At 37.0% G+C, this 21,964-nt stretch overlaps 1 protein-coding gene across 4 annotated transcripts in view; it reads right to left on the bottom strand.

Annotated features, from left to right (window-relative positions):
* Positions 1–4,436: 4,436 nt before the first annotated feature.
* MCPH1 (microcephalin 1) overlaps positions 4,437–21,964 on the bottom strand; it is a 300,799-nt gene continuing 283,271 nt past the window's right edge. For all 4 annotated transcript variants that reach the window (XM_072634374.1, XM_072634372.1, XM_072634375.1 and 1 more), the window contains one exon: positions 4,437–5,464. In XM_072634374.1, the coding sequence (XP_072490475.1) occupies positions 5,412–5,464 (53 nt within the window). In that variant the 3' untranslated portion in view covers positions 4,437–5,411. The remainder of the gene's footprint in view (positions 5,465–21,964) is intronic.

Below are 21,964 nucleotides of genomic sequence, written 5' to 3'. Positions count from 1 at the left end.
TCTCTCTCTTTCTTTTAATGTTCTACAATCACTACCATAAAACTTAGATTTTTTTACCCCCCTTACCTACCCCCCACTGCCTCCCTCCCTCCCCAAGATGGCATACAATTCTATATAGGATCTACATATACTTTCCTGTTGAATATGTTTTCACTATAGTCATGCTGTGTAGACGAACTAAAATAAATGGAAGAAATCATATAACAAATCAAAACATAATACACACACACACACACACACACACACACACACACACAAACATGATCTGCTACATTCTGCAAATGAATTCCATAGTACTTTCTCTGAGTGTGGAAGGCATTTTGCCTTAGAAAACCATTGGGAATTTTTTTTTTTGTAAGTTCTTGCATTATTATGAAGTTCCAAGTCTACGAGAAAAAACTCTTGCACACTGTAGTCGTTGCTGTGGACAAAGTTCTCCTAGTTCTGCTCCTTTCCCTCAGCATCAGATCATATAAGTCCTTCCAGGCCTCCCTGAAGTCTTCTTGTTCATCATTTTTTATGGTGCAATAGTACTCCATTATATTCATATACCATAATTTATTCAGCCATTCCCCAGTTGATGGGCATCCCCTTGATTTCCAGTTTTTGGCAACTACAAAGAGTGCTGCTATAAATATTTTTGTACATGTGGGACCCTTTCCCATTTTTATGATCTCTTGGGGATACGGTCCTAGTAGCGATATTTCTGGGTCAAAGGGTATGCACATTTTTGTAGCCCTTTGGGCAAGTTATTTTCTTTAGTTCAGTTTTTGTGCTTCCTTTTCCAAGCTGTTGACTTTTTAAAAAATATTTCTCCTGGCTAACTCTCATCTCTTTTCCCAATTTTTCTTCTTATAATTCTCTTACTTGATTGTAAAAATCCTTTTTGAGCTCTTACAAGAAGAATTTTTGGGCTTAAGACCAATATAAGTTCCCTTTTGAGGTTTTACACGTAGGCATTTTGATACTGTTGTTGTCTTCTGAGTTAACATTTTGATCTTCCCTGTCACCATAGCCGCTTTCTAGGGTCAGGGCTCTTTTCTGTTTCTTATTCATTTTTAGCCTATTTGTGACTTTAAGAGTTGCGCTCTGACCCTGGGATACAGAGGGCACTGTCCCAAGCTTCTTATGCTGGGGGTCAGGGGCCTGGTCACTGGTTTTTTTGCTCTGGCCTCAGGTATTGGAGCCTTGCCCACTATGTTGGGGGTGGCCTGACCTAATAGTATCCACTGTGCTGGGGTTCCAGGGCTCACAATTTGCCTGCTGTAATGGGGCTGGAGGCCTCACAGCTGGCTTGCTGAGTCAGGACTGATCAGTTGCTGATCTGCACTGTGGCTAAGAGCCTCCTACTGGCTTGTCCAGACCACTTCTGTGCTGGGCTGTGATCTTTTTTTTTTTTTTTTTTTTTTTTTTTTGCAACTGAGACAGACCTTTCCTGAAGTCCTTCTAAGTTATCTTAAGCTGAAAAATAGTTTCACTCCATCTTTTGTGCATTTTATCACTCCAGAATCCATTTAGAGGCTTGATTTAACATTGTTTCCAAAGGAAACTGAGGAGATCTCAGGCAGCTTCCTAGCTTCTATCACATTGGCTCTAACTGTACATATTTTGCATCGAATTTTGCTTTCCTTGCCTTTTTTTATGGGTGGGAGAACAGAGGTGAAAGAGAGAAAATTCAGAATTAAAAATAAAATGAAATTGAATTAAAAAAAAAACAGGATAGGTGGATCAGTTCCATCAACATTTCATTCATAGTCTGTTTCCCTGCAGTCTCTCTAACATCTATAATTCTGCCCCTCCTCCTCCCCCCCCTTTTTGGTAATCACTTTCAACTTGGTGCATGTAATGTTAATGAGAGTTGCTTGATTAAGGGAGACTTCTTATGTAAGTTAAAGATCTTCTCCTCCCTTTAACAGGCCTCAGGTGAAGCCCATTAATGGAAGCTTGATTAGGGGAATTGTTATGTAGGAAAGCCCATACCCTTTCTTAATTTCTAATAAGGTACTGGGTCACGAGGATGATGTCCTCCATTTCTGATGTGAGGTTTTGCTTCGGGGAGTTGAAGAAGATTCATGTGCCAGATGAGACTCTGGGTAGTCACTAAGGAGCCCATGACTTTGAAAACCCAGATGCTGGTGCTTCTCTCTCTGGTAACTATGTATGTATGTAATGGTCAGACAGTTGGATCTGTCTGTTGATCTGTGATGTATGTATTGCTTATGGTCAGACAGTTAGAAACCTTGTCTGTCTTTATTTCTCTGCTTGTATTTTCTCCCTTGATTTATGTGATTAAAGAAGATTGTTGGCCCCTCAAAAGCTGCTTTCCTTTTAGAAAAGCAAATCTAAGAACTTGTGCTAGCAGGTCATCCTGGATGTGGCAGGGTACTTACTGCTACAGTGAGTGTATTAGAACTTGAATGTTACCTTAACTTGTATTTTTCTATATTAGTGCTTTGGAGTATTTTTTCATAATGTTGATATCCTGCAATTCTTGTTTTCAAATATGCTTGTTCATACTATTATTGCTGTTATTGTACACATATTTCTCCTGGATCTATTCATTTCACTCTGCATCAGTTCATGTAAGTCTTTCCAAGTTTCTCTGAAATAGCCTTCATTATTTCTTAAGCACAATAGCATTTCACCATATTAATATCCCTTAACTTATTCAGCCATCCCCCAACCCCCCCCATCAGATTCCCATTCTTAGTCACCTCAAAAAGAACTCTAAGTTACTTTTTGTCCATCCTTAGAATTTGCTTAGCTTAGGACAAATCTTAATTTATTCTGTTAATTTTTCTCTCTTCCATCTCTTAATTTCTTTCCTTCTTCACTGTGCAGTGAAGTGAATTTTTTCTTTTGCCAATTCTGTGTACCTGTTTATATTCTGTTCTCATTTCACCAGTTCAGATGAGAGTGAAGTTTGTTAGTTGCCTCTTCACTGTTTCCTTCATGTTTGTATAGCTATCTACTTGTGCAATCTGATCATGTGAGATAATTTTCCACAAACTTCCTTTCCCTTTCCTCTCTGCTTTCCCCAGTGTTTCCTCTTTCCTTTTTTTTTCTATTAAAATCATCAAGTCATAAAAGAACCATTACTGAGTCTTGCCCAATTAGACTCCCTTTATGACTCTTGATAATGATGGAGTTGGGAGGAGACATCTATATATCATCTCCTCATATTAGAATGTAAGCAGTTTACCCTCTTTTTAGTTCTTTATCATTGTTGATTTGTTTAGCTTTTTGTTTCTCTTAACTCTTGTGTTTGAATTTCAAAATTTCTATATTTCATCATAAATACTTGGAAGTTCTCTAATTAAAGGGCCATTTTTCCCCTGTGGGATTATACATAGTTTTGTGAAAAAAAAGTTAGTCTTAGCTTATAGCAATTCTTTTGCCTTCTGGAATATATGTAAAACTTTCCATTCCTTTGTAACAGTTGCTGCTAAGTCATGTATGATCCTGACTATGGCTCTTTGGTACCTGAATTTTTCTCTTTTTGGCTTCTTGTATGACAGAATCCTAAAGCCACATTTCATCAAGAGAGTATAGAACATCATGCCCAAGGGCATAAATCTATCTCACAGGAACCTACCCAGGCCAGAAAGAAGACACAGAGAACACTGACAACTGAATCTTCTTTGTTGGCAAATTGACTAATGCTGTTTTGTACCTTATCATACTTCGAAGGAATGGCCAGTTTTAACCATAATATTCTGTCCCAGAAACTTGTCAGCTATCACTCTTGGGAATTATCACTTGTGTCCATGATTCATTTAGAAACAAATAATTATATAAAAGAGGTAGAGTCACATAGTGGGAAAAATTCTAGGCTTAGAATCAGGAAGACCTGGGTTGAAATTCCAAGTTTGTCCTTAGTTGGTATATGACACTGAGCAACTCACTTTTTTTCCTTTGGCAAGACAATCAGTGTTAAGTGACTTGCCCAGGGCCATACAGTTAGTAAGTATCAAGTGTGTGAAACCACATTTGAACTCAGGTCCTGCTGACTCCAGAGCCAGTGCACTATCCACTGTGCCACTGAGCTGTCCCTAGTCACTTAATGTTTATATGCTTCAGGCATTCCCAAGAATTTACATTCAAAATCTTGGCTTTACAACTTATTACCTTGGGCAAATCAATTCTCTTCTCTGAGTTTCAGTTTTTCATGTATAAAATTAGGGGGTTGGATTAAATGACCTTTAGGTTCCCTTCCACCCCTACATCTATAATCCTGTCATGAGTGCGTTGTGATCTTCACTGAAGGGAATTCTTGCACCACGGTTCTACACTCTCTCTTCCCCCATGAAATCGATCAACTTATTAAGCACTTGCTATGCACTTAATATGTGCCAGGCATTTTGCTAAGCTCTGGGGATACAAAAAGAGGGAAAAAACAATTCCTGTCCTCAAGGAGAGATCCTTTATGCTTTGTGTAGTAATTTGAAAATAATATTTTATTTTTCTCCCAGATACATGTAAAGACAATTTTTAACATTTAAAAAATTTTTAAGTTCCAAATTTTCTCTCTCCCCCCCTTAACTTCCTCCTCCCTGAGACAGTAAGCAATTTGATATAGGTTATACATGTTCAACCATCCAAAACATATTGCCATCATCAGTCATGTTGTAAAACAAGACGCAGACCCAAAAGGAAAAAAAAAAAACAGAAAGTGAAAAATAGTATGTTTCAATCTGCATTCAGACTCCATCAGTTCTTTCTCTGGAGATGGATAGCATTTTTCACCCTGAATCCTTTGGAATTGTCTTGGATCACTGTATTCCTGAGAATAACTAAGTCATTCACAGCTGATCACTGTATGATATTGCTGTTACTGTGTACGATGTTCTCCTGGTTCTGCTTACTTTGCTTTGCACCAGTTCATGTAAGTCTTTCTAGGTTTTTCTGAAATAAGCCTGCTCATCATATCTGATAGCACAGCAATATTCCATAACAATCATATACTACAGCTTGTTCAGCCATTCCCCAGTTGATGGGCATCACTTCAATTTCCAGTTTTTTTGCTATTATATAGTTATTTTTCCATGACTTATTAAAATCTACAATCTTATTTAGCAGCATGATGCTCTCTTTAAAAGTTTTTTCGAACACTGATCACATTTAGGACCAAGATATCAGTGCATCCGTAATATACCAACGCACAATTTGGATGTTAACCCAACCTCATATCTAAGACTCAGGGAATTACCAAACTACACTTTGTTGTCTGTTTACCTAATAATTATTACCTAATGTAATAAAAAATATGGTGAAGGTGCACAAAACTCTTTTATCATTCATCTGTCCAATTCTTTTACTTTATGATTTTATTTTATATGTGAATGGCTAAAAAAAAAAAAATTGTAAGTTGTTCCTAGTGGCCTTCCAAATGCTGAATAATTACTTCTTCCTTATGCCATTAGGTAGTTTTCACAGGGACAGATCTTGTGTTGAGTGATTGAATCTGAAGAAGAAGAAGAGAAGTTAATTATTCAGGATGGTCACATGGTAAAATGACAGTGTAAGCATGCATACACAGAATGACACCTTCATTTAACAAAGAAGATGTTCCTAACTCTACACAAAGAAAATCATGCTACAGTGGCTAGAGAACTGTAGAGGCTCAGAATTGTGGGTCCCAGTCTTCACTCTGCCCTTACGTAGCTGCATGCACTGAGTACCCAGCATGCAGGAGATGCTCATCATTTGCTGAGTAGATGATTGTAGATTCTGGACCTCACTTTCCTCCTCTGTAAAGGATAGGGTTGGATTAACTCTCCAAGAAGACTTCTAGCAAGGTTGTTTTAACTTGATTCCTTTCAGCTCTCGAATTTTCAGACCTCAAGTCCCATCAAGTCCCAAGCCTTAATGTTTTATGATTCTATGAAAATATTTAATGAGGAAATTATTGGTTTGGTACTGAGATGTCATTGTGGTTCAATAAGTGAACCCAGTTGGGGTTGGCAGGTGGCAGCAAACACTTCCTTTGACTTTCTTTAAGAAGGACAGTTTGATTTCTTTTGACTGGGGTTGAAAGCCATCAGTGTTAGAATTGGAATTAGAGAATCTCAAAGTTGAAAGGGAATTTAGAGGTTATCAAGTTTAAACCATAAATGAACAAAAAATATCCTCTAGAATATATTAGACAAGTTGTTTGTTAGCTTTCAATTGAAGATCTACAAGTGGGAAATTACCACCACATGAAGTAACTGATTCTATTTTTGGACAGCACTGGTAGCAAGTTTTTCTTTCTAGTCAGGCTACATTTGTCTCTTTGTGCCTTCCCACACTGTTCTCTGCTGGACAAGCAGAACAAGTCCAAGCAGCCTTCTACATGATTTACTAGAAGACAGCTATCATGTACCCCTTTTCTTAGGCTAGTTATCCCCAGATCTTTCATCTAATCTTTATATGGCATATCTCAAGGCCCTTCACCATGCAGTTTGTCTTCCTCTGGATGATCTCTAGGTTATGGACTTACTGTTCCGTCTTTTCAAAAATGAGGACCGACCATGATATTCCAGATATGGTCTGACTCTGGAAGAGTTAGGTGGGACAGTTGCTTCCTTTGTTCTTGACATTATGTCTATTTTAGTGCAGCCTAAGACTATATTGCCTTTCTTGGCTGCTCTACCACGTTGCTGATACATACTGAGCTTGCAATACACTAACATTACCAGTTCTTTTTCAGAGAAAACTGTTACCTACTGACATCTCCCCATCTTATACTAATGAAATTGAATTTTTTAACCTAAGTACAAAATTTTACTTGTATCCTGATTAGATTTCATTTTATAAGATGTAGATGAACTAGCTTTTCAAGATGTTTTAAAATATGAATGCTAATTAATGTTAGTTATCCCTCTCAGCTATGTGTCATTTGCAAATATGATAAATCTACCATCTATGGTTTTATCCAAGTCTGATAAAAAAAAAAAAAGCTAGAGAGCATAAGACTAAACAAAGACCCCTGGAGGACTACATTGGAGACTTCCTTCTAAATTGATATTGAACTATTCATGACGGTTCTTTGGATCTAGTCATTCAATTGGTTCCAAATCCACCTGCCTGCATTTTTATCTAGCCGACATCTCTATACTTTCCCACTTGAGACTTGGCAAAAGCTTTGCTAAAATCTAGATAATCTTAATCTACAGCATCCCCTTGAAATAGAAATTCTGCCAAAAAAGGAAAATAAAGTTACTTTTGCATGACCTTTTCTTGATGAAGTCATGCTGAATTTGTGTCACCACGGCTTTATTCCCTCTTTATTCATTAACCATCCCTTAAATAATAGGGATAAGACCTGAACCTGTGATTTCATTGGCAATAGCATCTCTAAGGCATGGAAACTTCTTCTACCAATGCAGATGTATACTTTTCTCTGAGACTTACATACAGTCTTAACAGAGTTGCCTAGAGCCCTAAGAAATGAAACGATTTGCCACAGGTCATCCAGTATGTGTCAGAGATGGGACTCTAACCCAGGTATTGCTAGTTTCAAGAGCAGTCCTCTAACCACTACCCCTTTAATAATCTACCCTTTTAATAATCTATCCAATAGTTTTTCCAGGAATTGAAGTTCACTGGGTCTAGCTTGCTGGCTCCAGCAACTTTTCTTTCTTTCCTCGAAAATCAAGATATTTGCCCTTTTCCAGTATTTTGAAAACTCTCCCACTGTCCATGATCTTTCAGAAATCATTCAGAAGTCATTTAGCTTTCACACCTGCCAATTCTTTCAATTTCCTGGGTATAAATATCATAGGTATGGTCAATGTGTCCATCTCAGGGGCAGGGAACCTGCAGCCTCGAGGCCACATGCGACCTTCTAGGTCCTTGGGTGCGACCTTTTGACTGAGTCCAAGTTTTACAGGACAAATCCTTTTATTAAGGGGATTTGTTCTGTGAAGTTTGGATTCAGTCAAAGGGCCACACTGAGGACCTAAAGGGCCACATGTAGCCTTGAGGCCACAGGCTCCCCTCCCCTGGTACAGCTATTCTCCACTTCTTTGCCACAAAATCTATGACAGAGTGGTCATTTTTTCCAAGATTCACTCAGGTCTGTGGACTTGAACTTACTAATCTCTCTTACTATCTTCCCAGAGGAAACAAAAAGTGTCACTTTCATCCTGAGCATGGGTCATATCTTTTTTTTTTAATCTTCCTTGTTCTCCTAACATAGCTAAAAACTCATTTGTGTTGTTCTTAGTTTTCCTCCCCAATCTTAGTTTATTTGGGGTGAGATAGGGCCAGTTTTTACCACAGTTTCCCTTCACCTATTTTTCAAAAGATGACAAAACTATTCTTGGGACCTGATTAGCCCCTGCCTCCCTTCACAAATGTTTCTGGTCATAAAAAGTTCCGCCCATGTGGAATCAGGGCCCCTTTAACCTGGTGGATGTCTGAAGATAATGTAAGAGACCAAAGCCTGCCCTGCTGCTCAGACATGTTTTCATATGGAGCCAAGGGATGACACACAAAATGCCACTGTATTCTATTACATATCTTTGCTTTGTTAGGGCTAAGTAAATCTCCTTTTGTTAGCTGGTCAATGACTGATGTAATTGGCTCATTCTGTCCCAATTTCAAACCTGTAAAAACAGAGTCCAAGTGTGAGGCTTATCCTCTAACACTGAGCTTTAATTATCTTGATACTCTTTTAAAGGGCAACTTATTTGCTATTCTTGTTTCTATATTCCATTTTAAAAGTTGTTTGATTAGTTCCTTTTGCAGTTATACATCCCTTTAGGCAATATCACTTTTTCTTGTTATGGGAATTGCTTCCCTTTGTGTCATCAGAATTTTATTCTAGAGATATTTACATCACTTCTGGGCTTATATTGCATGAAGAATTTTAGAATGTGGGATTCTATTTGACTTTCTCTGAACTTTTTGAAAACTGTGCTCCCCAAATTTAGTATGTTTGTCCAACTATACCAGCTTTCCTCTGCTATTCTATCACAAAGATTGAATGGTCACTTTCCCCAAGATTGCCATCATTTCCAACCCAGTAGTCAGTTACTTCATGTTTGTAAAAGTCAAATTCAGAAGAGAATTTCCTTTTTTGGGTTCTTCTATCTTATGAAACATGAGATTATTATTAAATCTAGAAAGTATGAGCTGATCATGGGAAAGACAGCAGGGACTCTGGAGATGTTTGGATAATCAAGATCTTCTAATGCTACTGTATCATGCCTCTGTGCCAGGTTTGGGATCTGTTTCTAACATGATCTATGGTGTAATACAGTAATGATGTTGATTGTGTTCCTGACTTTATCTTTACCCAAATTCTCTCCATTAAGATTTCCCCCACTGGTTCCTGGATTTCCTCACATCAATTAACAAATCAACCAATATTTATTAAGTATCCACTGTGTGTCAGGCACTGTGCTCCATGCTAGAGATTCAAATACAAAGGACAAAACATTCCCTCCTTTCATGGAACTCACAAGATCATCCATTCCTACTTGCAAGGTACTTTTATCCCAATGGGTAACACAAATACATATATAAGTATGTAGAGAACAAATAAAAATATAAAGTCACATGAGTATATCTTCTTAATATATAAATCAATTCTCTCTCCATACCCCCTCCTACACCTCCTGGCCTATCCTGTTTCTTTTGAATAATAAAAGCCATATTGCAGTCATCGGTTTCATTCCACAATGTGTCACTGATATATATGAGGTCAAAATAACTCATTTTGTTAGGATCTCTAGTTAATGTTATTAACTATTATTTAAGTGAGGAGTAAGTAATGAAATAGATTGTTGGTACTCACCATAGAGTATGAAATGTTAGTCAAGAAATTAATGACAAATTGCAGTTAGGTGGCACAGTAAATAGAATACTAGATCTGGAGTTGGGAAGACCTGAATTCAAATTTGGCTTTAAATACTAGTTGTGTGACCCAGGGAAAATCACTTAACTACTGTTTACTTCAGGTTTCTCATCTGTGAATGGGGATAATAATGGCACCTACCTTCCAAGGTTGTTATGAGGATAAAATGAGAAAATATTTATAGTATTTGGCACAGCTCTTGGTATATAGTAGGCACTTAATCAGTGCTTGTTCCCTTCCCTTGCCTTCTCTCTCCTTCCTGTTCCTTACCTCACTTCCATGAGAGATAGAGCAAGCTAACTCTCTTTGACAGACATGAAAGAATCACTGTGGTGTGTGATGGAATACAAGCAGATCTGGTTGTGATATGTGCACGTGCATGCACACACACATGAAAGGCTTATGTGGATTTCTAAAAGAAAGCTGCTTTTGATTGTGTTAACAGCATAATGCATGCAATACAAAAGTTAACATATTGGTGTGCTGAGGTCTTCAAGTTTAAGCTATACTTTTAGTGGTCTACCTCTCCCAAACCTGTAGAGACTTGAGAAAAAGCTCAGGCTATGAGATGTTGTGACAAGGGAAAACAAAGGTCACCAGCCTCTTTTCATCTTCTCTAGCTAGTGTATTATTTAACATTTATGTAGAACAGAGGAATATAACGGGGAAAGAGAGGTATATAACACCATATTCCATTCGAGGAAGTAGAGCTCTGGGAATATTTAGCTACCAAGGAAGGGATGACAAGGACTAATAATTGAAATGGGATTTTGACTATAAGTCAGATGGTCTTTGAACAGAAAGATTCTGAGAACAGAATAATCAGGCCTTGCTCTTGTAACTTTCTGGTGCAGTCTGGCTCTGGTGGGCTGGCTGAGAGGGCTTCCAGAGAAAAGACCCCAATCACAGGCCCCATACAAAGTAGTAGGTGACAGGAGACTATGCCTTAGCTGTAGCGTGGCAGGAGACTGAAAGGGCTGTAGCAAAGGCTATGGCTTCAGCACTTGAGGGAGGAACACAAGTGTATTTGGGGCTCATTCTTGCTATGTGAAAGAACACTGAGTAAGGGGTCAGTATGGCATAGTTACTTAAGGATCTTTGTACCTCAGTGAACAGATGTAGCTACTTAAGTGGGAAGGCAAGTTCCACTGGGCACAACAGAAATGAGGGGAGCCACTGGTGCCAGGAATGAAACTATTTTACTTAAGAGTCAGGCATCCTTCTGGTCTGGAGGGAACACCCCCCTCCAAATGCTTAGCTAATAAGCACCCCCAACCAAATCCCCTCACTTTCTTTGAGTGAACTCTCTTGGGATATTGTTTAGTGTGGGAGGCAGGGAAAATAATTTCATACCCAGACCTGCTGGGAAGATCTCTCACTTCCTCTTTAAAGGATAAAGCAGTTGGGGACCTTTAACTTCCTTCTTTCTTCAAACTCCATAACCTCCTAATTGTCCTTTTGTCCACACCACAGACTAGGCCCTAAAGGAACTTCCATTCTAGAGCAGTGCTTTCCTGGTTGGGGACTGCAAATCTTAGAACACTTTCAGATCAGCTCCTCTATAGTTTTCTCAATAACTCCTGGCCACCACCCAAAATAGAAGCCCCTTTAGTTATTCATTCATTCATCCATCCATTCATTCATTTATTCTTATGCTCTGATCTGCCATATAGTTAAACTTCAACAATCTAAATATTTTTGCAAAGGGAAAACAGACTAGTTAACTACCAAAATGGAGGGAAAAAAAACCCTAACAAAAAAGTTGTAGATTCTCTGACTGGTAGAAACATAACTAAGACCTGCCCCTTCTGCATGAAAACAGTGCATCACATCATGATTTTCTAGCAAGTGGTCTCCTGACACAATATATTAAAGCACTGAACAAACACAAGTGTGAGAACAAAGGATCATTTGACAGCTCAAGGATGGCTACAAGCCAAAGCATCTGCGTCTAGGGATCCACTACAGCCCCAAATTCCTGACTGTAATAAACACAAACTTGATAAATGATTTTTATCCAAGTTTACTTGGCATCTGAAGATAACCACATCCAGAAATTCCACTGTCAAATTATATGAATAATCCTTAAACACCCAATAAAATATAAATATAAGGACAGATGTTAGAATAACATTAATCTTATCTGGCTAAAAAAGAGAGTAGCAGTAAACTGAGCTATATAGGAGCAATGCCTATGACAACTTAAAAAAAATCATTTTGACAGGTCTTGGCGCACAAGGAGGTAGGAGTTTAGTGTCCATATTTCTGTGTGGTCTTCTAATTTAGACATACACCTGGGAGCCCACTGGCACTTAGCCTTTTCATAGTATAGTGTGCAAACCATTTTACTTGGCTATGTCAGTTTTTCATTTGTAAAATGAGTCTAGAAGTATTTGCATAAAGAGTTTAGGAATACTATGATGAAACATTTTGGAATATAAGACCCTATTGTTATTTTGGTCCCACGCTCCCCAAAAGAATCACTAAGTTGAGTGTCTGAAGAATTTAGAGATCATCTAATACAGGCTTACACTCAGTATAAGAATCCTGTCTTTGCTACGGTCATCCAGAGTCTATGAACACTTCCAGTGAAAGTCAACAACTATTTGTTAAACACTTACAAAATACTACAAAATGGGCATAGGGGATACACAGGCAAGAAAATAGACCCTGTTCTCAAAAAGTTAAGATTCTAATGTGGAAAATATGCAAAAAAATTGTACATACACATAATATGTTGTGTAAATGTATGACAATTTTAGCAAACTCACTATTACATATGAAAAATATTTCATTATTGAATGGCTGTAACTATTAAAACATTTTTTTCTCTTCTTTTGATCTCTTTTACTTACCATCCATTTCTCCTACTTCTACCTTCTGAGGCTAAGCAGAAAAGTCTAATCCCCATTCTGGGTAACATGGCAGTGTTGGACTTGGAGTCCAGAAGACTATTCAAATTGCCTCTGATACTTATTAGCTTTGTGATAACAGGCAAGTCACATAATTTCTCAAAGTATATTTCCTCCTTTATAAAATGAGATTAATAATATCTGCTGTGCCTATAGTTTTGTTTAAAGCACTGGGAAAAATCTAAAGTGTCATATCAATGTGACTTATTATCCATATATGTGGTATCCCCAAAGTCTTAGTTAGAGCAGTGTTAAGCCACTACATTTAGTTTGGACACTTTAAATGTGTCCCTAATACAGTTGAATACATTGTATTAGCCTTTCAAAGGTTTGAAACCTGTTGTCATACACTTTCTAAATATTTAGTTCTCTAGGATGGACCTATCTTTTCCTTAATTCTTCTCTTCTCCCCACTATAACTCAGCATGCCTTTTCCCACCTTTATTGTTTTTAGCTTTGCTCACCAATTTCAGTTTATTCTGAGCTTTAGTGCTGCCAAAACTACTATTACAGCTTTGTGCCATGTTTTTTATATTCAGTATACTTCCTGTCCTTGACTTTTGTACATGTCTTTTAAAAATATAAGTTGGTTGGCAAATAATTATCTGTACAACTACATTGGTTTCTTTGGTTAACTCCCCTCTTGGTGTCTTCAATATTTCATTCTGGAGCTATTCACATCCCTACTTGGCTAACTTTCCCTAAAAAATTTCAGTCCATGGGTTTCTATATATCCTTCCTCTAAAATCTTTGAAATGATTTTTCCCAACATCTCTGGCTCATGTTGTACCATGACTGTCTTCCCTCTTCCTCCAGCCAAATCCTAAGATGGGATTGTCAGTTATTCCTCCAAACTGTTGTCATTTCTATTCTATTAACTGGGTTCCTCCTTGTTGAAAACCACATCTGGAACAGAAGTTCTCCAAGTTGTTCCTTCTACTTTTTGAAAGATGAAATTTTCATTAAGCAAATCAAGAAATTATTAGTAACTCTGTATTGGGGAGAGAAAAAAAGGGGGTTCCAGGTGATATCTGGATAACTGGAATTCCCCATTATTACTACAATCATACATCTGTGCCAGATTTGTGATCTATTTCCTGAATTCTTCATCTATTTCCTATTTGTCCAGGTGGTCTGCAGTATATTCCAGTGTCTACATTCAGTTTCTGGTTTTGTTTATCGTCACACAAAAGATCTCCATTGCATTGTCCCTACTGATTCTTAGATTTCCTTACATGTCTACATCTTCAAACAAATACTAGTGTTTCTTCTCTCCCTTTTACTTATGATATTTCTTTTAAACGAGCCACACTTTTCCAAAGGCAAATTTCCCTATCTGCTTTCAGTAGAAGCATATGCTTATATGCCTGCATACCTGTTTTTCTCTTTGTGGCTCACTCATTCCCTACTAACTACTACCTTCTTCTGACCCATGTGCTGCCTGGTTGTTCTCACAGGATTCCTCACTCAAGGTTTCTTTCAAACAGTTCCATCAGGTCTCAGATAGTGGCAAGAAAAGCATTCTTTCCATCATCTTCTTTTGATATACACATAATTTTGCATTTAATATTTTAGGGAAAAACTATCACAAATATTGAAATATTTTATTCTTACTCTGTGAGAGGAAGAGATAGCATGAAAGTAATTTGGGAAATATTTTTATTGATGAGGATAACCATACCTGAAGAGATGAAATGACTTGTCCTGGGTCCTACCCAGGTAGTTAGTGGTAGAACCAGGAATCAAGCACCTGCTTCCTGACGTATTCCAGTGCTGTTTCCACCTACCTTGCCTGTGATGTTGCCAGACTGTGGTAGGAGGGGACTGATTTCACTGAAAACTCTGGATGTAGAAACCAGTATTATAAACTGAATCTATATATATCCTGCCATTAATTGAACAGTGCAACATTTGAAACAGGATGCAATATAGATTCCCAAGAGCCTGTGGCATCATATTATGTTCTTTCAAAACTAGAGACCTTTCAGAATTGTTTAACAAAGAAAAAGGAGCCTGAAACAAGTGATTCTGATACCACAAAGTCAACCAAGGATAAAACTAGGAGGATTAGCTAGGATGAGGCTGAATATATTGAGGAATAATACTGTTTGAATCAATTACCTTGCCTGGTGTTTAGAGTAATTGATTTCCTATTAAATTCTTAGTGAAACTTACTAGCTTCTGAGCTACTTATCAAATATAACAACAAATGAGTCTCCTTTAATCATGGTCTTCAACTTTGGTGGTTTAGCAGCAAGAAAGACAAGCTAAGACCAAATAAAATAATGAACACAAAATGCTTTTTGAATTTTAAAGCACTATGTACGTGTTAGGTATTATAGAGACATCCAAGGTACGTAGGTGGAAAGAGCAATTAAGTCAAAGTTGAAATAACTGTGTCACTGTGGGTAAGTCACTTTACCTATCCAGGACTCAGCGTCCTCATTTATGAAAAGAGAATAACCATGCTATTATTATTTCCAAAGGACTAAACATTAATGTTCAGAACTTTTAATTTCAGGCAAACAATTTAGTATTTCCCTAACTGGCATTTCCTCCTCTTTTCCACTGACTTTTAGAACACCTCCTCATTGATGTTGGCACAAATCAGGAAAAATGGTTTTGTTCATAAAATTTCCCTTTCTGCCTCTGGATTCAGTGCTGCCAAAAACAGAGCACACTTTGTATTGCAATAAACAATGTCATTGTATCTAAGTTGCTTGCTGATGGCAGTATAATGACTAAAATACATTGAGAAAAATCAAGAAGATCCTTTTTTTTCTACATTAAAAACATTTTCATGAAAAAACAGGAGAAAATTTCTTAAAGGTAAACAAAAAACAGCTACAATTATTGAATCTAAGAATCCAAAAATATATTGTTTTAATTTACTAGCAAAAAGGAAATATCTGCTAGGTTCATTATCAGCTCAAGCTTGAACCCTTGTTTTTGATAAAGATGATCTAGATATCTCACTGTGTTCTGCTGACCTGCTCTACTCCATACTATGTGGCATTTTGGTTTTAAGGTTTTGAAACGTTGGCAAGCTGGGTGAGGGTGGGGCAGGAGGAAAGAATTAATCAATGTGAATGAGTAATTATTATTGCTAATTATGGCCAGCAGAAAGGAAACATTCTAAGAACAGACTCACAAATGAGAAATTCAAAGCAACTGAAATGAAACCAAATAACTGAATGAGTGCTCACTTATTAAAAATAATGAAGAGATATTTTTTGGACCCATCAAAACCAAATGGTCTTTATTCTAACAAGATCTTAAGCAACATTATACTCCATTTCCTGTTCTCAGGCTTTCTTCTAATACTAAGGAGTTAGGGGAAGCTAGGGAGAGAAAAAGTAATTTAATAGCATTGTTTTATGATTTTTAATGTAACTTGGTATTGTGTTTATCACCTTTAAGTTATTTATCAATTGAACCAATAAAATAAAAATAATAATAAAACTAATAATGCTCTAAAATATTATAAAAATATAAGGTGCACTCAGGACACTGATCTTTGATATGCAGGCTCTGTCCTTACATCTCGAGTCAGACATCCAGTGATATATCTGGGTGGCCTTGATTCCTTCCTAAAGAAAAGAATCAAGGCTTTGACCCTTTATTACTTCTGATCCTACAGACAAACATATATTAAAGTGATGGTGTCAGTTTAACCTAATCTCATGAAAACACTTCTTAGGAATGTTAGTTATTTCATAAGCTGTCTTACATTTTTTGATATATGTGTTTTATCTTCCTGATAATGACGATGTCTTCCTTTACACTGACAGCTTTTTAAAAGGTCCCCCACCTCTACCACCAGTGGTTAGCACAGTGTTTCAAACAAAGAAAATATGTGATGAATGTCTCTTTATTATTTTTAATGAGTGGACAACTTGTTCATAATAAAACCCTTTTGGTACTAAGTCAGGATGTGAATGGTTTAAAAAAATTAAATGCAATTTATTTATTTAATGTACTTTCACCAGACTCCTTCAGAAAAAGACAATGACTCAAGTTTTTTCTCACTTCTACTTAGACTCTTCCTCCTTTCCCAAATCATCCACTATCCTTGCTAAAATAAATAAGTAAATGAATGAATGAATGAATGAATGAATAAATAAATAAATAAATAAAAGAAGAAGAAGAAAAAGAAGAAGGTTTAAAAAAGCAGAATATAAACAGACAGGGACAAATCTACAGACATCATTTATCTGCCATGCAATTGCAACGTGCTGGAAACAGTATGCTCTGCATTAACTCTCATGGTAAGAACTACATTCAGATACTTGATCTGTGGCGGTATATTTGCCAAAGAGAAAGGCTGGAGACTCTGGACAAGATGTTGAGTGAGTTCTTTGCCTCCACCTCAGAAAGATAAAAAAAAGAAAGAAAAAAGTGCCAAAATAAAGCTATAAAAATATAAAGCAGAAGGCAGTCGTACAGGTTCACTATTCTCATCTGTGTCCTGTAGTCCTATTTTATATATCCCTAGGGAAAGGGATAGAAACTAGAACAAGATTCCCAAAAATAACTGCAAACCTGCAAGGAAGTCTAAAACGTTTCAGAAAAGAAATAAAAGAAAGATACAAGAATAGAAATTTTAAAAGGAATTATAGTTACCAAAAAAGAAATCAAAAGGACAATGAGACAGCAGAAAAATTCAGAGCAAATAAAGAATTATTCCATAATGGTAGTATTTCTGTAAAGGAACAGATTTAGAACACAAACATGTAGAAGTTGAGGACAAATTGACAGGACAAAATCAGAGAATCACATAACTTCAGTGGGACCTCAGAAATCATCTCTTTCACCCCATAGTGAATGGAATCCCACAACAACATACCCAACAAATGGTCATTCAGCTTCTGCTTGAAAACTTCTACCATGTGAAGCAACTCATTTCACTTTGTAGTAGCTCTAATTGTGTTAGTTATTCCTGACACCCAGACTAATTTTGACATTTTGCAATTTCACTCAATGCTCCCAACTCCACTCTCTGGGGTAAAGCAGCACAATTTTAATAATTTTTCCTCATAGTAGCCTTTCAGATACTCTCATAAATTTCCCATTAGTCTTCTATTCTCCAGGTTAAACATTGTTAATTCCATCAACTGATTCTCATACACCATAGCCTCAATGTCTATCATCCTGGTAGCCCTTCTCTAGAAATATTTCACTCACTCAGTAAACATTTATTAAGTGCTTACAATGGGCTGGGCACTGTGCTAAATGCTGGGGACGCAAAAAGAGGCAAAAGACAGTCTGCCCTTAAGGAGCTTACTCTCCAGTTTATCAATATTCTTCTTAAACACTGATACCCAGAACTGAATACAGCACTCCAGATGAGGTCAGACCAGGAGACAGAATATAAGGAGGGATTATCACCTTATAGGATATTCATTTAGCAATGAAACTCAAGATCTTTTTAACACTTTGGGCTTCCACATCTCAGCTGTTGACTCATAATGAGTTTGCAACCCATTAAAACCCCTAGATTCTTTTAAAAGTCAAACTGCTAACAATAATTTCCCCATATTGTGCTTAAGAAGTTGATTTTTTTTGGCATATAAGTAAACAGTTTACACCCACTGAATTTAATCTGATTAGATTCCGCCCTGGTCTCTCAAGATCTTTTTGGATCTTGACTCTGTCATCTACTGTGTTAGTTTTTACTCCCAGCTTTGTGGTATCTGTATAACTGATAAGCAGGGCACCTAAGTCCTTATCCAGTGGCTCAACAATCATATGTATCAGTTCTTTTAGAATCCAGAGATGTAATTCATCTATGCCATATGATCTGACTTTATGAAGTGCTTAAGGCTCTCTTACTATCCCCTTACTTATTTTGGGTATCAACCCCTTGATAACAATTTTTTTTTTAAATTTCTGGTACAAAGGTCATTCTTCTTGGCAAAGAAAACAATCGCTCTTCAGTTGTTCACCTATCATATTCTTAGGAATCAGAATCAAGCTCACTGATCTATAGTTTGTAAGTTGTTCTCTTTTCTTTTTTTGAAAATTTAGACATTTGCCCTTCCCCGATTGTTTGGTACCTTTCCAAATTTCCATTATCTTTCAAACATTAATGACAGTGTCTCAGCAATCACATATGCAGCACCAGCATGAGTAATTCATCTGGGCCAGGAGACTGGAATTAATCAAGAGCAGCTAGGTGCTCTCTATTTCTTTACACATCCTGATTTTCACCCCCTCTTTGTCATTTTAGCTCTTTCATTTACTGAGCAAAGGTCATTTTCTTTGGCAGAGAGAAGAGATGGAAAGTAAGACTTGCATAGCTAAAGTCATCTTTTCTGTCTTCTCAATTATTATCCTTCTGTCCCCTAAGTGAGGTCCTATCTCTTCTGCAATTTTTCCCTTTTCTCCCAAAATCACTAAAACCCCCTTTGTTGTCCTTGGCTTTCCTAGACAACTAGCTTATTTGCAGCTTGAGCACTCTTTACACTAATTTTATAGTCTCTTCCATTCATATATCTATCCTCTCTTACCTGTTGTTTCTATTATCTGTGCATTAAAAAAAAATCTTAAGTTGTTTAGTGAATTTCTTATGCATCCTCATTAATTTCTTCAGAAAAATGATTTTTGTTTCTCACTAGAATTTTTCTTTGTATTTTCAGCACTTCATTTCTGAACATCCCTTATCTCACCAGAGACTACTTCCTCTGAAGAATTTGTTACAGATTCCTACCTATCCTTTCCCTGAACCCCCTGAAACACTCCTTCTTAGGATGTAAAGTAGGACTGACTCTATTACTTACTTCCATGACAAAAAAGCAGCAGAAATTAAACCAACTCTGAAATATCACATTAAATTCATCAAAGTGGCAAAGATTCTAATGGACAGAAATAATTAGTTTTAGAGGGGCTTTAGGAAGACAGACACATTAATACCTTGTTGGTATTAGGTTATGAATTGTTTCACTCATATTGGAAAATATTTTGGAATCATTCTAAAAAAGTATCTAAGTTGTTCATGCACACAGAACTAGCTATCCCCTTTAAGAGGTTTATGACAGGAAAAAAGTCTCTTATTATGTCAGGATATTCAAAGTAGCACTTCTAATAGTGGCAAAAAGCTAGAAAGAAAGTAGGCACCCATTGATGGGAGGGGCTGCATAAGTATAGCATGTGAATGTAATGAAATACTATTACACTGTAAGGAATAATGAACATGGAGAATTCTAAGTAATATGGTAAGACTTACATGAATTTAATAGAGCAAGGAAAGCAGAATCAGGAGAACAATACACACAGAGGCTGTATACAATGGGATAATTAGAACCTAGGGTTCTGCAATGGACTTTTTTTTACCTCTTTCTATACTCTCCATCACCTCTATGTAAACAACACCAAGAACAATAAATTTAGCCCTCATTGCTCTGATGAACTCTAGTCTCATATTAGACACTTCCAACTAGAATTTGTCCATAAGCACCTCAATTTAAACATGTAGAAAGCAAATTACCTCAAACCCAATCCTTATTTAACTTTTCCATTTTCTTACCTTTACTATTTATGTTGAGACCACTCATTCTTCTAGTTACCCATGTTCACAATCTCAGAGGTATCTTTGACTTTTCCCTCTTCCTCATATACACTCAGTTTCCAAATCTTGTTCATTCGAACTCCACAATCTAACCTCTATTATCCAATTCTATCTACTCACATGATCATCTTAATTCTAGCTCTCTCACACAGACTATTAAAATAACTTCTTAAATGGTGTTCCTGACTCTCCTCTCCAATTCATTTTCCCCATATCTGTCAAAGTGGTATTCCTAAAACACAGGCAGGACCATATCATACTTCTACTCAAGAAGCTCTAGGACAAGATGTAAATTCCTCTGTTTGGCATTTAAAGACATCACAATCTGGCATCAGTCTATCTTTTTAGTCTTATTGCCCACTGCTCTTCTCCATGCACTTTATATTAAAGCCAAATCATCTCCGTGCTGTTTCCTGCAACTGTCTCAGACTCCTCACTCATTCCTTTTCTCAAGCTATCCTCTAGCCTAGGAAAGTACTCTGCTATTAGAATACCTAGCTTCCCTCAAAGCTCTGCTCAAGTTTCTATCTCTTCTAAGAAGCCTCTCCTTGGACCCTGGTGCCCTTTCAGTTGCTAGTGCCTTCCCTTGGAAATCACTCTACATATATTTTGTATTCAGTTTTCTATGTATACCTCCAACAGAATGTAAGCTCCTTTAAGGAAGACACAGTTTTTGTTTGTTTGTTTTTGGCTCTGTATCCCTCATGCCTAGCTTGATGTCTGGTATAAAATAAGTGGGTAATAATTACATGCTTTCATTGTATCGAGTAGAATTAAACTGAAAACAATAATGCAAATAAATACAATACTAAAAATAAACATAATTCAGATAGAATGAAATGACCACTGGAGACAACTGAGAAATGTGTCTGATACACTTCCTCTCTGTAAAGAAATAGTAGACTATGGGTATGGAACATTACCTATTTGAAGTCCCATCACTTAGGCTTCCTCCCCTACTAACTCTTCCTTCATCTCTCTTATAAAGAGGTGGCCCTTCTCTTTGCCAAGGCAAACCCCTCCACAAGCAGCCTTGATTCCATCTATTCCTATTTTCTCCAACAGAGTGCTTCCTCTACTCTGTCCACTCTATCTTTAATCCTCAATGTCTTCCTGTCTATTGGCTCACCTCTGTTGCCTACAAATATGTCCATGACAAGAAAACAAAAGATGATGATGATGATAATTTTATATGAACACACATATACATACATAAAAGAGTCTTTTCTCTGTAACCAAAAAATTCAATATATGTGATCGGAGTAATTAGGTAAAATTGTATTTGGGTATCATTCATTCAGTTGCTGTTGGGTACCAAGGTGGTACAGAGACCAAAGGCAAAGCATTAGAATGCACAATCTGGGGGGAGGAGTTATAACTTTGTGGAAGATGATTTCACTGTCTCTGTCAGAGTTTTCCAGATTGATTGTACCTTGAAGCTCTAGAGGAATACTAAATAAGGTGGTCACTTTCAGGCAGAAATGTGGAAACATGCCCTCCCAGGAAAAAAGGATCCAGCCTCATGTTGGTGCCTGAAACAAAACCATATTTACCCTGTGCTAATTCTGGTTCTGCTTGTTCAGAAAAATTACATGTTTATAACCAGTAGTTTGAGTTTTCAATCCTTTCAATGCTAATAGT

This window comes from Notamacropus eugenii, chromosome 1, assembly GCF_028372415.1.
Source record: "Notamacropus eugenii isolate mMacEug1 chromosome 1, mMacEug1.pri_v2, whole genome shotgun sequence".
NCBI lineage: Eukaryota > Metazoa > Chordata > Mammalia > Diprotodontia > Macropodidae > Notamacropus > Notamacropus eugenii.
This window is presented reverse-complemented; position numbering and strand designations above follow the sequence as displayed.